This window comes from Ranitomeya variabilis, chromosome 1, assembly GCF_051348905.1.
Source record: "Ranitomeya variabilis isolate aRanVar5 chromosome 1, aRanVar5.hap1, whole genome shotgun sequence".
Classification (NCBI taxonomy): domain Eukaryota; kingdom Metazoa; phylum Chordata; class Amphibia; order Anura; family Dendrobatidae; genus Ranitomeya; species Ranitomeya variabilis.
In genome coordinates, this window is record NC_135232.1 from 704,508,032 (window position 1) to 704,529,144 (window position 21,113).

Below are 21,113 nucleotides of genomic sequence, written 5' to 3' on the forward strand. Positions count from 1 at the left end.
AGATGGTCCCTACAAAAAATGGTTTTGTAAATTTTGTTGTAAAAATAAGAAATCGCTGGTCAACTTTTAACCCTTATAACTTCCTAACAAAAAAAAAAAAAAATTGTTTTCAAAATTGTGCTGATGTAAAGTAGATATGTGGGAAATGATATTTATTAACTATTTTGTGTTACATATCTCTCTGATTTAAGGGCATAAAAATTCAAAGTTTGAAAATTGCAAAATGTTAAAAATTTTCGCCATATTTCCGTTTTTTTCATTAATAATCGCAAGTAATATTGAAGAAATGTTACCACTAAGATGAAGTACAATATGTCACGAAAAAACATTCTCCGAATCAGCGGCATCCGTTAAAGCGTTCCAGAGTTATAACTTCATAAAGTGACAGTGGTCAGAATTGTAAAAATTGGCTCGGTCATTAAGTACCAAATTGGCTCTGTCACTAAGGGGTTAAAACTCTGTGCTGTGATAAATAATGCCGATTCCCCCTAAGGCTAGGACTACATGGCGACTTTGGCTGTTACAAATGGGATGGGGGAAGATTGCTGCTATACCGCAGCATTGTGAATGGGGTTGCAATGCGACCTGCAAGGTACTGTGACCATAAAGTCACAAAAAAAAAAAAATCTAACTGGTTTCAAGTGACTCGCATGTCGTGGCACCATGCTGGATGCAATGTGACTCCATTGACTTGCACTACGTTGCAATGTAGCAGCAGCATACAGCGATCTCCGGCCATGCCATCTATGTCACCGCCAAAGTCGACTTGCAGCTCCAGCCTCATTCTTAAAAAGTTGGATGACCCAGAGGTCAGAACCACACTCCTCTTAATGGCATATTCTAGCTGTATGCAATCCCGTAATGGGAGCAGGTCGGCACAGGAGCCGTATTCACGAAACTATGCTACATTTGCCGGTTTAATTCATACACAGCACATCCATAGACAGGTAAGCATTCCTTACATTTGTGATCTCCCAAGTTTTTTTGCATGAAGAATATGAGGCATAACATATTGCCATGTAGTGCAAAGTAAGGTTGGGTCCAATAACTGAAGTCCTTTCCTCCCATCAGACCAGTACCTGATCTTTGGCACTGAGGATGGGATCTATACTCTGAATCTGAATGAATTACATGAAGCCACGATGGAACAGGTACGATAAGGAATGTATTGTGAGCATCGGGGTGGGCCGCTGATATCAGACATTTTGATGAATATTTCATCCATGTGTTTATTTTTTAGCTATTCCCCCGGAAGTGCACATGGCTGTATGTTATCAATAACACCCTTATGTCACTATCAGGTATGTCCTACGCTGATTTGTGAGGTCTAGTCTTGTATTATTACATTGCTCAGTTTCTGACCAAGGATTTGATCTGCCCCAGTGTCTGTTTTCACAGCATGAACACTGTCTTCAGAGCCAAGGCTCGCGTGCACTGCCTTCGGAGCTGGGGCGCGCAGCTCCCGTTCTTTGGTGGCAAATCTGCCTTACAGTCTTTATATGAGCGCTACAACTAAAGGGCACAGTTTAGAAAAGACTGCTAGTGTCATTCACACATACAGATGTAGCAGAGCTGAATTTGTGGTTCACAAAATCACTTTGCACAAAGTAAAATCTTTCTTCTGTTAAAGATGATGTCCTGGCTTAGGATACCGATGACAAATCTCCAGGATAAGTTTTCAATATCAAATTGGTAGGAATCCGACAACCAGAACCTACGCTGTTTTCGCCAGGGCTAACAATAGCTAATCAATGGAGATGCGGGGTGTCAGACCCCAACCAATATGATATTGATGACTTATCCTGAGGGTAAGCCTGGCCAACCTCTTCAACGCTAGATTCACATTTTACACCTTTCATTGCAAGAAAAAAAACCTACAAAATATGGACTTTTTTTTCCCCCTTACTACACTGTTTTTAATTGGAGTCATATTGAACCATGAAGCCGTACATTTCAATGTGTCTATAAAGTATGTGTTTTTAATTATAGGTTGTCTGTCCTCCAGAAAATCTGAAACTTCTTTGCTCGCTGTGCTGTTTCCCTGGCTCTGCTCTTGGTGTCTTGTACTGCTGCAACGCTGATGTCCTGTAGATAGGGTGGCAGCAAATCTGTGAGCTCAGCGGCTGTGTCTGTGTAGAGGGAACATACTGTTCAGGAGCCTGATCTCATACATTGAGTGTCATGCTATCAATGTGACGTCAGTGCTGCAGCCGATACCGGACCGGATATTGGCGCCAGAGACATAGCGCTGGACCCGGGGAGGTCTGTAAAGCATGGTTGATTTTATATCAAACTGCAGCCGAAGACCATGAGTTTCTGAAAGGGGACAAGCCCTTAAATTTGGTGAGGGGAAAAAGGATGCTTTAAAAAAAAAAAAAAACAGAACAGACACAGAATGACATAATGTGCATACACGTTTATTATATACAGTCAATGCATATGTTATGTTTGGAGACATACAAATGTGACCCTAGCCTAGCTCCGCAGGCTTACTGTCACGTACCTGCTTCTCAGCACGTGACTGGGCATTGCGCCTGCAAGGGTTAATCTGTCTCCTCTCACTCAGTCCAGCATTCAGCCTCTGTCCTATAATGCATAAATCACACGCCGACACTGACCACGCACCCCACTTCATACACGCTGCCTCCACTCACCGAACACACGGGCGATGAGTCCTGGAAGTGCTACTACTATATTCCAATCACCAGGGTCACACACTCGAAGGCTATTGATTCTGTTAGAGCATACAATGTTCAGACTTATTAAAGTTTTAAGCTTTAATAGAAAAGATACAGTGCTTACAATAAAATATATAAAAATATGGAAATAAAAAGTGACATACAGATATGCAAAGCAGTTATAAAAATAAAGGGAGAAAACGTTCAGAAATATCTGAACTTTGCAGTCCGGCATTCTGCTCCCTGAGGGGGGATGAATATGGAATGGCTCACATCAGCTTGGCTGCCTCTCAATCTGTGAACAGCTTTCCATGTGTAAAGGCCTAATTTATAGTCAACCTGGAGAACAAATTTCTAGACCAGCCTCTCAGGTTAATATTCTAATCATTGGGTTTGTGGCTGGATCCTGGCTATTTTACTAATGAATACATTATTTTTCTTTGAACCTATTTGTGTGACCTTTCTCATAGTAAATAGTGTTATGATGCAATTGGCATGTCTGTTCAAAAGAGTCAGAAGGTGTGAAATGTTTCCACATGTGTGTTCTCAGGAGATCCCCCCTTGGGGTGAGACTAGGATGACTGTCGTTTTCTCAGGATAACATAGGTCATGACTTTTGTGAAGAGCTGCAGCCTAGAACAGATGCAACGTTACTGCTGGTTATACATCCATACATATACATATTCACTACACTTACCTGCAGCCCCGTGGAAAATCTTAGCGCCAAGAAGTTATTCAACATAACGCACTGTAGTGTTATGATGCGATATGTCCATTATCCCACTAATGCCTTAGTCTCTTCATTGCCTGAAATGGCGGATACAAGGTAGCAACAGACTCAAACCGAGATAATACGCTTATTGGTCCTTTCAATTGTCCTGCTGCAGTTAGAATAATTAGTAAAACTTCCCACAATTATCGGAGCAGCCGATGTTGAGATTGATGAAACCTGTTAAGTTGGTCTTAAATGCATCTGATGAGGTGGAAACCAGGGTTATATCGTCACTGCGGGGGGATGGGGGAGGCTTGTTATATTCCAGGGACAAAGGACACATTAGATGTCAGATGGCAGAGCTCCAGTGCGCTCATGCTAATGCGAGATGTGACATTTATACATTGCGCTGAAGACAGGAGAAGCTAATAAATGGCTTGAGAACATTGAGCTTTGGCTTCGCTCCTTCACGAAGTTTGTTCCTCTTTACTTGCCAACATGAAGCTGGCAATGAGCAACATTTATTGTCCTGTATTGGCTCCGGACGCCCTGCAGCTGCCACTGTACATATAATAAAACTCCTGCCCCAAAGAATGTAGGACTAACTCTAATATTACACCGTAGAAAAGCTTATAAAAGGGGACTGATAACTCTGGAGTCCCTATTAAATTCATATATGAACCCCTTAAGAACAGGTAGGTTTTTTGTCTTTTTATTTAGTACTTTCATGTTTTGGTTTTTTTTTCCCTCTTCCAAGTGCCATAACATTTTTTTTTTTTTAACTTAGTCATCCACGTAGCCACGTAAGGCTTTTTTTTTTTTTTTTTTATGGAGATGTTATAGTTGTGAATGACACAATTCACTCCACATTCTTCTTGGTATAATTTTTTTTATATGACAAAAAAACCTAACTTTAAAAAGGGTATGTGGACTTTTTATATCCACTGTTTATACATGTACATACATTATGCACATACATTACACAGTATTTCAAAGCTGACACGTTCCCTTTTTAAAGGGGTTATCCAGTGCTACTGACTCCCATGTCAGGAGGTGAGAGGCCACATATTGTGTATGCTTCTTAATCTAACCCTGCTGGGCATGATTCATGTGTACATGGCTGACAGATGTCATGTCTAGTGATGAGCGAGTATACTCTTGACTGGAGATTTCCCGAGCACGCTCGGGGGTCCTCCGAGTATTTTTTAGTGCTCGGAGATTTAGTTTTTATTGCCGCAGCTGAATGATTTACATCTGTTAGCCAGCTTGATTACATGTGGGGATTCCCTAGCAACCAGCAAACCCCACATGTACTTATGCTGGCTAACAGATGGAAATCATTCAGCTGCGGCGATAAAAACTAAATCTCCAAGCACTAAACAATACTTGGAGGACACCCGAGCATGCTTGGGAAATCTCGAGTAACGAGTATATTCGCTCATCACTAGTCATGTGGGCTGCACTTTTCACCTGGTATTATGAAAGTGAGAGGCACTAAATAACCCCACAACGTGTCTAGGTGTGCAGGTGCAATACCTGGCCATCCCGTAGCGCTATGGAAGTATATTCCATTACCCTAGTATCCTACAGTAATCTACAGAATAGTGTAGTATGTTGTCCCTTCTAAAGCTGACCCTTATTTTAGCTATAATGGTCACCGTATTTAGCTACAGCAGCTACTAAGAAAACTTGCTAGCAGAGAGCAACTCAGACATGCAACATGTATGTAATGTATCATATACGACATTGACATCTGTTCAGTAACTATGATCAGTTGTGATAGTTGTATGACCGTCTGCTTTATTGACTCTGCATTGGGATATGTCATTAAAACATCCCTTTTTTTTTCTTCTATGATCCTGTGGACCCATTGGGGAATCTGCAGAAGGTAAGTGTGTGTTGATGAGATTTTAAAGTACATGCTATTCAGGATTATAGTCACCATCCCATCGGGAACAGTGACTGCCATTGCTAGTTGTGACCTGACAGCTGTTAATACTCTAGGAAGTCAGAATAATTTTGAACAGGTTCTTTGTAAGAGAAATTGATGTTTTTGAGAAATGCTCCTTGCACATATTGCACACACTTCTCCATCCTCACCTAAATATGGATCTGTCATAAATGGCAGTATTTATTGTTGGACTTTCCTAGAATTGGGAAATGTATAGGAGGTAGATGTCACTGCCCCTTTAGGCTGGCATTACTGTGGAGATATGATGACTTTTGTTTTTGCGTTTAGGTAAAACTTTGCAGCTTTATTCACATAATCTGATTGGTCTATTTGAGCAAGCCAAAAAGCCCGGACTGGCTGCACATATCCAAACGCATCGCTTTCCGGATAGGATTTTACCAAGGTGAAAATTAATTTGAATAAAAAACTAACTTTCATCTTTTACCTTCTTAATTTTTCTCTTTTTTTTTTTCTTATATTTTGTGCTTTCTCTGTACGCCTTTATTTTCTTGCTCTCCTTTTCCTTTTTTTTTAGCCTCCTTTTCCTTTCTTTCTTTTCTTTTTTCTTTTCTTTCCTTTTACTTTTTTAACTCTTCTTTTCTTTTTTCCATGCTTTCGCTCTAACCCTTTTCTTTTTTACTTTGTGCTCTCTCCTTAACTTTTTTTATTCTGAGTTCTCTCACTTTATTCTTCTTTTCATCCCCCCCCCCCACTCTTTTCTTTTATTCCTCCCCGCTTCGCTTGCATTCCTTGTTTTCTTTATCGCTTCATTGGGGGACACAGGTAACCATGGGTATATGCTGCTGTCGCTAGGAGGCTGACACTAGGCAAAAAAGGAAAATCAGCTCCTCCTCCACAGTATACACCCACCGACAGGCACAAAGTACCTCGGTTTAAGCTTAGTGTCTGTAGGAGGCAGACCTGGATCTGTTACCAGATCCGCATTTTACTTTTCAGGTTCTCTGTGTGTGTTTTATTAATTTTTTCCTTTTGTCTTTCAGGTTCCTTTTTTTCTTAGGGTAACAGGATGTAATTTCTCACCCTGTTTTCCCGTACCTATGCGACCGAGAGCAATGTGGTGTCACTCATATTGCCCACTCTCGGGCCTGCCAGTCGGGACCTACGGTAATCTCCTGTAACCTTTTACGGGTGCTTCAGGGTGATTCCAGGTGGCTGGTCCTTTGCCTTTTCCCAACCCCACTCATCTCCTTGGAGAGGGCTGGGAGGAAGACTGTGTGGTCACCAGCGGTGATCCCCCCCCCCCCTCTTCTTGTAAGGGGTCGACGCCGTCTTCTGCACCATCCGGAGACGGTGCGGGAAGGAGGATCCCTGATTCCAGTGACCCTCACCCACCCTGAGGGCTCCTGACGTGATCTCATCGCTGCAGAGGGTCCGGGACTGACCGCAGGTATCTCTCCCTCCGCAGTGGCAAGCGCCATCCCGGGATACACTGTCCCTTAATTACAAGGGGACAGGGCGGCGTTAGTTGTAGGGAATAGCAGGTAGCCGCAGCCAAGTTTCCCATGGCCAAGCTCAGCACTTGCGGACATTCTCCCTCCCTTTGCTGGCCGCACCCCTTCCCTGTTTTCCTTTAGCCAGTCACTGGCGCGCTTTTAAATCGTGCACTCTTTTTATACAATAGGAGGCATCTTCCTCCTCTCCTCTTGAGCTGGCCATACCCCTCGAAGCTTGCGTTTTTTTTGGCACCCTTTTTCCTCTCCTATCATTGAGCTTCTCCTTTTACGGCTGTTCACGCCCCTGGTGTGTCAGCCAATCAGAGGGGGACCTTTGTTTTCACCAGCCGACAGATTGTCCTTGCTGTTAACCCCCCCCAGCGTGTCAGCCAATAGGACGCTAGCTTTCTCTTTTGCTGGCCCGCAGATTGCAGTGGTGTGGGGACAAGCGAGGCTGCATCAGCCTCTTCACACCGCTATATCCTGCGTGCATGGCAGACCTGCTGGCGCTCTGCACAAAGGGGGACACAGCTTCCTCAGTTCTTTCTGCTGCTCGTCGCTGGCATTCGGTAGGCTCTGTTCTTTTTGTCTTGGCTCTTCCACAGCAATATCCCCAAGCAACCTTAGAGAGGCTTCTTCTTGCCTCTCTAAGCCAATTGTAATTCACTACGCCTTTGCCCTCTGCAAAAGGAAGTGGTCTTCAGGCCAGCTCCCCCATTTCTGCCTGTCCTGCAGCCCTCCACCAAGTCTGCCCCACAGGAGCCTTTTAACGCCTAGGATGAGCATTCCCCTCCCTCCGGAGTGGGCTGCTGCCATGTCACAGTTGGTCTCCGACCTGTCAAAAGTTTCACAGTCCCTGGTCCAGGTCCTGGAGCGACTTCTACATTTGTCTACTGCCACCAGTGCTCCAAACGCCTCTCGCAGTGATTTGCACGCACCTGACCGCGATCTTCACATAGACAAATCGGGTACAAAGCAAAGGAAGCAGGCTCTTTCCAGTTCTTCCTCTAGTTCTCCGGGTCCCTCTGCATCCTCCTGGATGCATTCCTCACCCCATGCCCCCTCCTCAGAGGTCGATTTTGGGTCACGTGTGGATTCCCAGTCTGAGTCGGAGTCCGATACGGACCAGACCTCAAAGATGCAGGACATGGTCAATAGCCTTATCTTGCCAATTAACCAAACTCTGGACCTAAAGGAGGATGAGCACTCTGTTTCCTTCAAACGGCTAAAATGTTTTTCCCAGTATTTCCCTAATTTGAAATGATTGTCTAAACACTTGGGAACACCCTGAAAAGCACTTCCCAGGAACGAAGCAGCTAGATATTGTCTATCCCTTTAGCCCAGGCCTCGTTGGTAACTGGGCAGAATCCCCTAGTTTGGATCCGCCGATTTCTTGTCTGTTTTCCAAGACAGTCTTGTCTCTACCAGACGATGCATCTCTTAAGGTTTCTACAGATTCACAGATTGAATCCTTGGCTAAGTCAGCCTTTGAAGCTGCTGTCACCTCTCTGTCCCATCTTTGCCTCCAGCTTGGTGGCAAAGTCTATGTCTGCCTGGGCAAGAATGATTTGTCAGGGTTTTCTAGCAGCAGCTCCTCCGGATGAGATGGCATATTTGGCAGATCAGATTGCCCATGTCGGCGGATATCTTTTGACCGCTTCCTTTGATGCGGCCGGTTGTTCCGCTAGGGCTACCAGCAACATCTTTGCTATACACCGCATTCTCTGGTTGAAAGCGTGGAACGCAGACCTGCCGTCAAAGTCCCTCACTGACCTTGCCTTCCAAGGCTCTAGACTCTTTGGTTCCAAACTGGATCAAATAATTTCCCATGCTACCTTCGGGAAAAAAGCACCTCGCTTCCCCAGTCCAAGTCTAAACGTCTTTTTAATAAGAAAAGGTCACTTTAACTTCGTTCCTTTTGGCCCTTTTCAGCTTCAGGGACTTCCACCCAGCAGGACCGCTCTTCCGCCCAAGGGGAATGGTAGAATAGAAGCAGTCCTTCTAAACGGCCCCTCACTGGCGACCCAAGGGTCGCTCTTCCAACTCTCCAGGTTCCTGCACCGACAGGTTCTCCTCAATGTGACAGGTCACACCCACTCGGGAATTGCTCCATGGTGGGAGGTCGGGTTCTTCTCTTCCGGGAAGTATGGTTGTCGTTGGTTGACGATGCCTTAATCCAAGAGATAGTCATGTCTGGTTACAAAATTGACTTTTCTTTCCCCTCAGGAAGACGTTTCTTTCTATCTTGCCCCCCAAAACATCCGTCTCAGGCCCGTGTCTTCTTTTCAAAGGAGAGATTTTCATCCCTCTGCCAGGGGATCCGCACTCTAAAGTGACCAGTTCCTCTCCCCCTGCGGTCCTGCATGAGAGTTATGGGGAAGATGATTGCCGCCAGGGAAGCCGTGCCTTTTGCCCAGTTGCATACCTGTCCTCTTCAGCTGGCCCTTTTGTCGGCTTGGGACTAGAGGACCGTGTCCCTGGACCGGCCCGTGCTTCTGCCTCTCAAGGTGAGGCAGTCCTTGACCTGGCAGACGCTATCAGCATTAGTCCTACGAGGGAAGTCCTTCCTTCCTCTCCGGTGGGAGGTCTTCACCACCGATGCCAGCAGTCTTTCTTCATAACACAGCGCAGGGTCGCTGGAACGCCGAAGAAGTCACTCTCTCCATCAATCTCCTGGAGATCAGGACAATTTTCTCTGCCCTTTGCCACTGGCAGACCCTCCTCGCAGGCCAGCCGGTCCGCATACAGTCGGACAATGCCACGGCCGTGGCTTACATAAACCATCAAGGCGGGACTCTCAGCAAACAGGTTATGGTAGAGCTAACAAAGATTCTGCGATGGGCGGAACGTCACGTTCCCGTCATATCAGCCGTGCACATTCCGGGGGTAGAAAATTGGGCAGCTGATTTTTTATTTTTTATTTTTTGAGTTGAGGGTCTCGCATCGGGCGAGTGGCCTCTCAGCCCTTCCGTTTTCAACCAGATATGCCAGAAATATCGAGAGTCATGAAAAAGATAAAGGCAGAAGGGATTCCCGTAATCCTGATGGCTCCTGAATGGCCAAGACGGGCCTGGTACGCGGAGCTGGTGAACATGCTCATGGATGCTCCCTGGAGGCTTCCAGACGTCCAGATTTGGAGTCGGAGTCGGTAGAAATGTACCGACTCCGACTCCAGCTTTAAAATTTTTTTATTAATATTTCATAATTGAACTTTCATATGAATTTTATAAATGTTACTCAAATATATATGTTCTATCAAACCATGAACAACAATGATAAGCAGTTCTGCTGGAGATAGAGACATTTCTTACTTCTTGTGTGTCACTGTTCTCCACTGCCCTTATCTAATCTTATACTTGGTTAACCTCATGCTGCCCCAACCCCCCTACTTACAATGTATGAAACTGAAAGTGAAAATGTGTTGCAAATTCTTAGTAGTAAAGCTCCTCCTCTAGACTAGATGTTTACTAGGTGTGCATCTTCCAAGCATCTCACAGCTGCTACTCAGAAGAGGAAGACTGTAAGAAGTATTATCCTTTCAACAAACTTTGCATCAGTTAACTGTGAGTACATGAGGAATAACCGTATTACTGACCACTATATCAGTTGTACGACCTGGCAATAATTTTTTACAATTGTTTTTAGGAAAAACAATTGTCATTTGGATTGTGAATGCAGAATTAAAAACCTGAGCATGTCAAAGAAGCGTCACATTAAATCAGCTGTATTTGAACATTTCACCATCACTCAAGATAGAAAACATTATGTCTGTCAGTGTATGACAAATGATCCAGACAAAAACAAATGCTGTGAAGCCAAGATCAGTGCATATTCAGGCAAAGATAAAAATGCTCCTACCAGAGCTTCTAATCTAAAGAGACATTTACAGCGCTTTCATCCAGAAGTACTGAAAGCAGTGGATGAGAGAGACTGCATCCAAACCAATGAACCAGTGCCCAGCTCTTCCAGCCAAACAAAGGAGCAGAGAACTTTGCATCCATCAGTTGCAAGATATTTTGTCAGTGACAAAGTTACTGTGACAATGACCGTAGATACATTTAAAAAACAGATCATAGAGCTTGTTGTAAAGGATAGTGTGCCTATTTCATTATTTTCACGACCAGCTTTTATGTGTCTGAATGGGGAAATGGCCCGCAAGCTTGGTGTTTCTCTGGAGAGAGAGTATTAGAAAATTAGTAATCGAAGAAGCTTTTAAACAAAAGGAAGAACTTAAAAAAACTCTCAAGGGACACTTTCTGTTTCTTAAAATGGATGCCTGCACACGTCACAGAGTGAACTATTTTGCGATCAATGTCCGATTTGTTTGTGACAAAAATGAAATAGTTACCAAGACATTGGCAGTAAAAGACACCAAAGCTCATCACACCAGTGAGTTTCTCCTGGTCTTGGTGGAAAAGGTTCTGCAAGACTATGAACTTAAAAAAGAGCAAGTTCTTTCTGTCGTAACTGACAATGCTTCAAATATGATAAGTACTATTAAGCTAATGAATGAGAGTAATGATGGTGACCAGCAGCTAGAAGAACATTCTGGGTCCACAGACACAGAAATGTTTGAAATAGAGGAACACAGTATTGTAACTGAGGAGCAAACTGAAGTTGCTTCAGATGAACAGCAACATTGATAGTTTAGATGATCTTGTTGAATCTGTGTCAATACGTTCTTTCATTCATCACATGCGCTGTGTTGTGCATACGCTACAGCTGGCTATAAGAGACAGTCTGCAAGAAGGACATGCTGCTGCACTGATTGGCAAGGTGAGAAAATTGGCTACTGTTGCCAGAACCCCTAAAGTTGACTCAATTTTGAAGAGACGTGCTGGAAAAGGGGCAATTATTGATCAAGCCACACGATGGGGCAGTACTTACTTAGTAATTCAGCGCTTGGTTGAACTGAAAACCTTTCTTGTAGACATGGCTAACCCTCAACTGACGCTAAATGAAAGTCAGTGGAATCAGGTGACTGAGCTGGAAAAATTGCTAGAGCACCCATTTACAGTGACTAAAAAAATTACAAGCAAAGGACTTAACTCCAGGTATTTTCTTAAAGGAGTGGAAGAACCTGATGTTTCGCCTGTCCCAAAGAGGAGGGTTAATTGTAAGTGGCATTGCTACATCAATGAAACGGAGTGAGGAGCTACTATTACAAAATAACATTCTTTTGGCAGCTGTTTATGTAGACCCAATGCATCGGATTCTTCTAGATGATCAACAGCTAACTAAAGGAAAAGAAGCTCTGTTTGAAATAGCAGTAAGGATGAAAGGGTTGCAGAACAGTCAGGAGGAACAAGAAGAATTTGGTCGTCCTGCCACATCTTCACCCTCATCAACTGATGAAGAATTTAATTTCGAAACATATTTGGATCACAAGGACCGTGCAAAGCGTTCCCGCATAGAAGAAGAGTCATCCCCATCAAAGAACACAACCCGTATATTTCAGCAGAATTTTTCATGTGCACTAAAAGAAATTAAGAAATTTGACCGTTCATCAAAAATAACAGTGCAACAAGCGATTCCTCTGTATTCTGACATTGTCAGAGATGTTGCCCGAGTGGTTACTGCTTTGCCACCAACCCAAGTTAGTGTAGAGAGGTTGTTCTCTGCTCTCAAAATAATTAGATCAGATTTGAGGGCATCCATGAAGGAGGATCTGACAGAGGCAATACTTTTTCTGAGGACAAATTTATAGATTTCTTCTTATTAACTGCATAACAGTGTTTACTGCATATTTACTTACAGGAGTTTAGAAAAGTTTATACAAGTTATTTGCTATATTCTAATTGTATTCTAATAAATATAGTTTTTGCTCTAAGTGGTCTGATTACTTATATGATGGTGAGAAACTGAATAGGCACGATGTTAATATTTTACAACAGTAAATTTATTGTTACGAATTGGCCATTTATGAAGGAGTCGGAGCCGGAGTCGGAACCTGATAAAATCCAGGAGTCTGAGTTGGAGTCGCAACTGTGGCTTACCGACTCCACAGCCCTGGTTTAACGGCATGGCCGTTGAGGCTGTAGTCCTGATGGAGGCTGGTTTTTCCCATCAGGTCATTCAGACCATGATTAGGGTGAGAAAACCAGCATCCTCGCATATCTACCACAGATACTGGAAGGTCTTCTTCCAGTGGAGTGAGGACAACAATTTGGTCTCTATGTCCTTTTCTCATCCTTTCATCCTTGGTTTTCTACAAGCGAGTCTTGACTATGTCTTGTCTATCACTCAGTACTCTTAAGGGGCAAGTTTCCGCTCTGTCAATTTTTTCCAATGAAATCTGTCTTCTCGTTCCCAAGGAAAGACTTTTCTTCATGGAGTCGATCACCTGGCACCTTCTTTTCGTCCTCTGATAGATCCTTGGGATCTTAACCTTGTCCTTGGTGCACTCCAGCGCGCTCTTTTTGAGCCCATTCAAGACATTCCATTTTCTCTCCTGTCATGGAAAGTTGCTTTCTTAGCTGACATTAAATCAATCAGGAGAGTTTCTGACTTAGCGTTTTTATCCTGCCTTTCCCTGTTCCTGATTCTACATCAGGACAAGGTAGTTCTCAGACCTGTTCTTCCTTCTTGCCTAAGGTGGTTTCTTCATTTCACATTAATGAAGACATTGTCCTTCCTTCTCTATGTCCCTCTCTGGTCCATCCCCTCGAAGTCTCTCCACAAGTTAGATCTGGTAAGAGAAATCAGATTCTACCTTTCAAGGACTGTTTCCTTTCGCCACTGATGCCTTATTTATCATCTCTGAAGGTCGTCGTAAAGGGCTCCTTGCTTCTAAGTCCAGTATTGCCATTGGATTCGTCGGCAATATTGGAGGTAAACCGAGTGCAGGACAAACAGCCTCCTCCGGGGGTGAAGGCTCACTCCACTTGGGCCGTGGGGGCTTCCTGGGCAGTTTGTCACCAGGCCTCAGCTTTACAGATTTGTAAGGCTGCGACCTGGTCATCCTTGCACACCTTCGCGAGGTTTTACAGGGTTCATACCCATGCCTCATCTGGTGCAGGCCTGGGAAGGAAGGTGCTGCAGGCGGCGGTTACGCATCGGCTGACCTAAGTCTGTTTTCTTTGCCTTTTTTTTATCTGGTTCTCACCTTAGGGACTACTTTCGGACTTCCAGTGGTTACCTGTGTCCCTCAATGAAGCAATAAAGAAAGAGGGATTTTTGGTACTCGCCATAAAATCTTTCTTGGAGCCTTCATTGGGGGACACAGCACCCTCCCTAACTGTTGGCTCTATTGGGCCTATGTGCCTTTGTTGGGTGGGTACATATATTGAGTTTTGGTTGCTTCTCCTACTGCTTTAACACCAAATGAGGTACATTGTGCCTGTTGGTGGATGTATACTGCTGAGGAGGAGCTAACTTTTTTTGGCTAGTGTTGGCCTCCTAGCGACAGCAGCGTACACCCATGGTTACCTTTGTCCCCCAATGAAGGCTCCAAGAAAGAGATTTTACTGTGAGTACCATAAATCCCTCTTTTCCCTACCTTGCGTTTCTTTTTTCCTTCTTTTTTCTCTTGTTTCTTTTTAGCTCTGAACTTTTTATTTTTATCTGTCACGTTGCTTTCCTTGAGATTATCGCTTTTTTTTTTTTGCCTTGCTCGATCACCTTTTTACTTTTCCTTTGCTCACCTTTCTTTTTCTGCTTTCCTTTTATGTATTTTTTTTTCCCCTTTCCTGTTGTCATACAATCTACTATATAGTAAAGTGAAGAAGTAATTCTGGAGGACTGGCGAAAAATGGCCTAAAATTGTAATTTCTCTCTTCAGGAAGTTTGCCCTCACTACAAAGATCCCAGATACAAAGGGTTGCCACAAGTGCTGTATTGGTGAGTATATCGTATAAGGATAGGAGAGATTGATCTCTTACTTATCAAACTTTTATGACAGAAATTAAAGGGCAAGAAAACCCTTTGGCACTGGTCACTCTTCATTTAAAGGGGTATTCCCATCTCCAAGATTCTATCAGAAGTAGTAGTAGGAGTAGTTCTTTTTCCTCATGTGAAGGCATTGCAAGACATTAGGTAGGTGTTCATTGTTATGACCACTAGCTAACTGTCACTATATCAGTGATGAGCGAGCATACTCGTTGCTCTGGTGGTCTGCGAGTATTTGTGAGTGCTCGGACATTTAGTTTTTGTTAACGCAGCTGCATGATTTGTGGCTGCTAGGCAGCTTGAATACATGTGGGGATTCCCTACCAACCAGGCAACCCCCCACATGTACTCAGGCTGGCTAGCAGCCATAAATCTTGCAGCTGCATCGACAAAAACTAAATGTCCCAGCACTCACAAATACTCGGAGACCACCCGAGCAACAAGTATGCTTGCTCATCAATAGTTATGACCACTGATATAGTGACAGTTAGCTAGTTGCTAGTGGTCATAACCATGAATACCTAAGGTCTTGCAATGCCTTCACACGAGGAAAAAGACATAGTGAATCAGAAAAACTATACGACATTTCTAATCGAAGGTATTTGCTAATATTACTATTACACCGACTACATAGCGTGGTAGGATCTTGGAGATGGGAATGTCCCTTTAATGCCCAGTAAGTGGCATTGAGCTGCTAAGCAATTTATTCTAAATGTCAGGTCTGGTTAATTAAACTGGAATAATAATGTCTCCTGTGAAGTTTGCACAGTGCACCTATCTGGGAAAATGGCAATATGTTTGCACCTGTCTTCAAATTATAGCATTTAATATATTACTTTTAAATCCTGCTAAAATGTGTTTTGTTGTTTTTGCTTAAGTAATATTGTTAACTTAAGGCTTATTTGTTTGCTTTGTGCACTCCTTTTACTATTTATGGGTCAAAGTATCTAGTAAACACTAAAAGCACCTAAGATGCTGGCTGCAAAAATTGAGATCGGTTTGGCTGCCACGGAAGACCAGACTGGATGCTAGACCAGGGTAGCTCACATCCTTTTGGTCAAATGTAGTGCAAAAAGAGAAGCATTACACGGTACTGGTCACTACAACGTACTGGTCACTACAACGTACTGGTCACTACAACGTACTGGTCACTACAACATACTGGTCACTACAGCGTACTGGTCACTACAGCTTTAGTTTGCAATTTTCACTCTGCAATATTCAATGCTGCTTGTTTCTAGAAAATACCCATGTAGTCAAAATTGTCACTACACCTGTAGATAAATTCCCAAAGGGGTATAATTTGCAAAATGGGGTCACTTGAGGGTGAATTCTGCTCTTCTAGCAATTAGGGGCTCTGTTGTATGGAGTCATCAAACTGTTCTTGTAAATTCTGCACTCTAGGAGGCAAATGGCACTCCGTTCCTCCCGAGTCTCTCCGTATGACGTATTTCAGTAGAAATTATGGTGCCATTTTTACCTACCTGTGTGAAAATATAAAATCTGGGGCTAAAACAAAATTATGGTGGTAAAAATGTAGTTTTTTTTTCTTCACTGTCCACCCATGGTGTCAATACGATCACTGCACCCCTAGATTAATTCATTGAGAGGTGTAGTTTGTGAATTTGGGTCACTTATGGGGGTTTCTTCTGTTCTGGCACCTCAAGGTCTCTCCCAGTGTGTCATGGCACCTGCAAACCTAAACAGTAAAATCTGGCACTCCTTGCCTTCTGAGCTTTGCACTGTGCCTGAAAAATATTCCCCGATTACATGTAAGGTATTGACGCACTCAAGACAAAATAAACATCAGTTTGTTGTTAAAAAAAAAAAAATCATGTTAGCCCTTAGAAAAATGAAAAACTTCGGGCTAAAACATTTTAGTGGAAGAAATGTAATTATTCTATCTTCACTGCTCAATGGTATAAAATTCTGTGAGGCACATGTGGTGTCAATATGATCACTGCACCCCTAGATGAATTCACTGGGGAGTGTAGTTTGTAAAATGAGTTCACATATAGGAGGTTTCTGTTGTTCTGGCACTTCAGGGGCTCTACCAATGTGACATGGCACTCTCAAACCATTCCAGCAAAATCTGAACTACAATATGGCACCTCTTCCCTTCTGAGCTTTGCACTGTGCCTCAAAAGTAGTATTCCCCTACATATGGGGTATCGGCGTACTTAAGAGAAATTGCACAACAAACTGAATGATGCAGTTTCTCCTGTTACCATTATGAAAATGCAAAATTTTGGGCAAAAACAGGGATTTTTGTGTACTCACCATAAAATACTTTTCTCCGAGCCACTCAATGGCACAAACCATGGGTTGTATGCTGCTTGCCATTAAGAGGCTGACACTAAGTTAACGCAAAAAGAGTTGGCTCCTCCTCTGCAGTGTACACCCTCCTGCTGGCTCCCAGAGAACCAGTTCGGTGCAAAAGCAGTAGAAACAAATAGTAACGACATAGAAGAGCACAATATGTCAACTTAAAAAAACAGGCAGAAGCCATTAGGCTAGCAGGGTGGGTGCTGTGTCCACCAATGAGTGGCTCGAAGCAAAGGATTTTACGGTGAGTACACAAAAATCCCTGTTTCTCCTTCGCCTCATTGTGGGACACAGACCATGGGATGTCCCAAAGCAGTCCCTGGGTGGGAAAAACAGACAGGATTAGGCTTCATGCAACAATTGCCTAAATGTGCGCCATCGCTGCCTGCAGAATTCTTCTGCCCAGACTCGCATCCACTGAAGCCTGAGTGAATATTATAGTGCTTGGCGAAGGTATGTAAACTGGACCAAGTCGCAGCTTTACAGACCTGCTCCGCCGTCGCCTGATGCCGAATAGCCCAAGGAGCCCCCACCGCTCGAGTGGAGTGTGCTCTGATCTCTGGTGGGATGGGCTGACTTGGTATGACTCCTGAATGGTGGAATTAATCCACCTGGCTATTGTGGCCTTAGAAGCGGCAAGACTCTTCCTGCGACCTTCCGGGAGAACGAACAGGGCATCTGTTCTTCGGAATGATGCCATCCTTGAGACGTACCTTCGCAGAGCTCTGATTAGGTCTAGAGTGTGGAGAGCTCTTTCAAGTCTGTTTATAGGAGCCGGACAAAAGGAAGGAAGAACAATGTACTCGTTAAGATGGAAGGACGAAACGACCTTTGGCAAAAAGGACGGCGACGCCCTGAGGACAACCTTGAACCTGATGGAAGTTAAGAAAAAGTGCCCGGCAGGATAAGGCAGCTAATTCCGAAACCCGTCTGATCGATGTGATCGCCACAAGGAAGGCTACCTTCCAGGAAAGAAAGACCAGCGAAATGTCCTGAAGCGGTTCAAAGGGCGATTCCTGAAGGACACTTAGCACCAAGTTGAGGTCCCAAGGCTCTAAAGGCATGCGATAGGGATAAGCGACATGTGACACCCCCTGAAGAAAAGTCTTAACCTGGAGTCTTGACGCAATGCGTCTCTGAAATAAGACCGATAGAGCAGAGATTTGGCCCTTGAGAGAGCTGAGTGCCAGCCTGGAGTCCAGACCGACCTGTAGAAACTCTAAAATGGTGGGGACTGAGAAGACGAGAGGAGAAAGACAACGATCCCTGCACCAAGCAAAAAATGTCTTCCAAGTGCGATGGTAAATGCATACCGATGAGGGTTTACGGGCACTAACCATGGTGGAAATGACCTGTTGAGAAAACCGTGCCTGGGTTAAGATTTAGGATTCAACGGCCACGCCGTTAAACATAGGGCCCTTGAGTTCTGGTGGTAGATGGGGCCCTGGGAGAGCAGATCTGGCTTATCCGGGAGTCTCCAGGGTATGTCGGCGACGAGGCGTACCAACAATGCGAACCACGCGCAGGATCACTGGTACTCCTTCCGCCTTAATTTTCCTGATTACTCTAGGGAGTAACGGGAGAGGAGGAAAAATGTACGGAAAGAGGAATTGGCGCCATGAAAGAACCAGGGCGTCGACACCGATGGCTCTTGGATCCCGAGACCACGCTAACAACTGGGGAACCTTGGCATTCAGTCTGAACGCCATGAGTTCCACGTCTGGGATACCCCAGCGAAGAAAAATCTGGGAGAAGACTTCCGGATGGAGCTCCCACTCACCTGAAGTGAGACCCTGACGGCTGAGGAAATCCGCCTTCCATTTTTCCACTCCTGGAATGTGTACCGCTGAGATCACCGAGTGGTTGTTCTCTGTCCATTGAGCAATGTGAATTACCTCGGACATGGCCGTCCTGCTGCGGGCACCCCCCTGATGATTGATGTATGCCACAGCCGTGGCATTGTCTGATTGGATATGGATGGGGTGACCCGCCAGAAGATGATGGAAGTGCAGCAGGGCTAGATGAATAGCTCGGATCTCCAGAACATTGATCGGTAGCTTTGATTTCCAAGTTGACCAGCGGCCCTGAGAAGTGTGGTGGCAGAAGACTGCTCCCCAGCCCGACTGGCATCGGTAGTCACTACTGGCCATTGAATGGGTAGAAAGGACTTCCCCCAGTTGAGGGAAGAGTTCAATGTCCACCACCTGAGGGTCTGTTTGACCTTTAGGTATAAGCGGCACCTTTGGTCGAGGGAGAAAGGGTTTCTGTCCCAAGCTGCCAGAAGGGCATGTTGAAGGGGGCGAAGGTGCAGTTGCTAAAAGGGGACAGCTTCCATTACGGCCACCATCTCACCCTCATTGCAAACCGAATGGAGTGAGGGGTAGACTGACGAAGCGCTTTGGCTCCTTGTTGAAGGGCTAAGACTTTGTCTGGAGGGAGAATTACCAACCCCCGAGACGAGTCCAAGGACATTCCTAGAAAGGAGATCTGCTGGGCTGGGACCGGAGAGCATTTGCTTAAGTTTTAGCCAAGCAAGTAATGCGAACGAACTCCGTGCAGTCGTGGAAGGACGGACCTTTGATCAACAGGTCGTCCAGATAGGGCAGAACGATCACGCCCCGAGAGTGCAGGATGGACTTGACTGCCGCCATGACCTTTGTGAACACTCTGGGGGAAGTAGCAAGGCCGGAGGGCAGGGCCGTGAATTGGAAGTGCTGTTCGCGAATGGCGTAGTGCAGGAATCTCTGGTGAGGGGGAAAGATTGGAATGTGTAAGTAAGCGTCTCGGATGTCTATTGAGGCCAAAAATTCCCCTTCTAGAGAAGAGGTAACTGAACGCAGAGATTCCATACGGAAATGACAGACCTTGACAAACTTGTTTAGACGTTTGAGGTCTAGTATGGGCCTCGCCTTTCCATCCTTCTTTGGGACGACGAAAAGGTTGAATAGAAACCCTGAAACTTTTCGCTTTCTGGGACAGGGACAATGACTCCATCGTGACGCATTGCGTCTATGGCTCAGGAGAACGCGCTTGCCCTTGCCTCTGAAGAGGGAGGACGGCAGACAAAGGAATGTGAAGGGGGCGCTTAAATAAAAAATAAAAAATCGCCTTTTTTTTTTTTTTTTTTTTTTTTTTAAATCCGGACGACACCAGATCTCTGACCCACCCGTCGGAGATGACGGAAAGCCAGACCTGACGAAAGAGAAGTAGGCGGCCGCCTACCCTGCCGGTGTCGACCAGATAGCACTGATAGTCAGCATGAGGAAAATCTCTGGGACCTAGGTCCCTTAGGCCTCGACTGTTTGGGTGAAGACTTCCACTGCTGGTTAGGCCTGTAGGAGACCTGAGTTCCTCCATCTCTTCGTAGAGAACGTCCTGATCCGGACAAAGTAGTGGTAGTGGCCCAGCTTGGAGTTGAGCGAAAGGAACAGAAACGGATTTGTTGCTGTCTCTGAAAGGGATGCCGAAGTCTCTGTTGGGGAAGGAATTTACCCTTTCCTCCCGTAGTATCAGAAATGATCTGATCCAGCTTTTCTCCGGAGAAGCGACCGGTTTGATAAGGAAGGGAGGTGAGAGACTTTTTTGATGCAGAGTCTGCCTTCCACTCTCTGAGCCATAAAGATCTTCTGATAGAGATGGCATTGGCTGCTGACTGAGCCGCACAACCGGCCACATCCAAGGATGCATGTACCAGGTAATCACCTGCCCGGGAAATTTAGTTGGCAAGGTGCTCCGCCTCTGGAGGAAAGTTACTGTTCCGAAGTGAATTAGTTTAAGAAAACCATAGCCTTTGCTACCCATGCTGCAGCATAGGACGGATAGAGGGCCGAGCCTGGGGCCTCAAAAGCAGAGTGGGTCAAGCCTTCTATCTGACTGTCCGTGGGATTTCTGATGGATGAGCCGACCAGCATGGACAGGAGAGTTTTGGATGCTAGGCGGGATACTGAGGGGGTCTACCACCAGAGATTCTGCCCAATCCTTTTTCAGATCAGCTGAAAAAGGATACTTGGCTTCAAGAGGCCTTTGTCCTGTGAAGCGTTTATCCAGGCGTTCTCTATGCTGATTAACTATGTCACTAAATTCCGGATGAATAGCAAATGCCTTGG

At 44.8% G+C, this 21,113-nt stretch overlaps 1 protein-coding gene across 1 annotated transcript in view; it reads left to right on the forward strand.

Annotated features, from left to right (window-relative positions):
* The window catches only part of MAP4K5 (mitogen-activated protein kinase kinase kinase kinase 5), a 111,286-nt gene that overhangs the window by 74,415 nt on the left and 15,758 nt on the right, over positions 1–21,113 (forward strand). The window contains exons 21-24 of the mRNA XM_077267322.1: positions 1,072–1,151; positions 1,241–1,301; positions 5,630–5,744; positions 14,576–14,634. Coding sequence (XP_077123437.1) covers positions 1,072–1,151; positions 1,241–1,301; positions 5,630–5,744; positions 14,576–14,634 — 315 coding nt within the window. The remainder of the gene's footprint in view (positions 1–1,071; positions 1,152–1,240; positions 1,302–5,629; positions 5,745–14,575; positions 14,635–21,113) is intronic.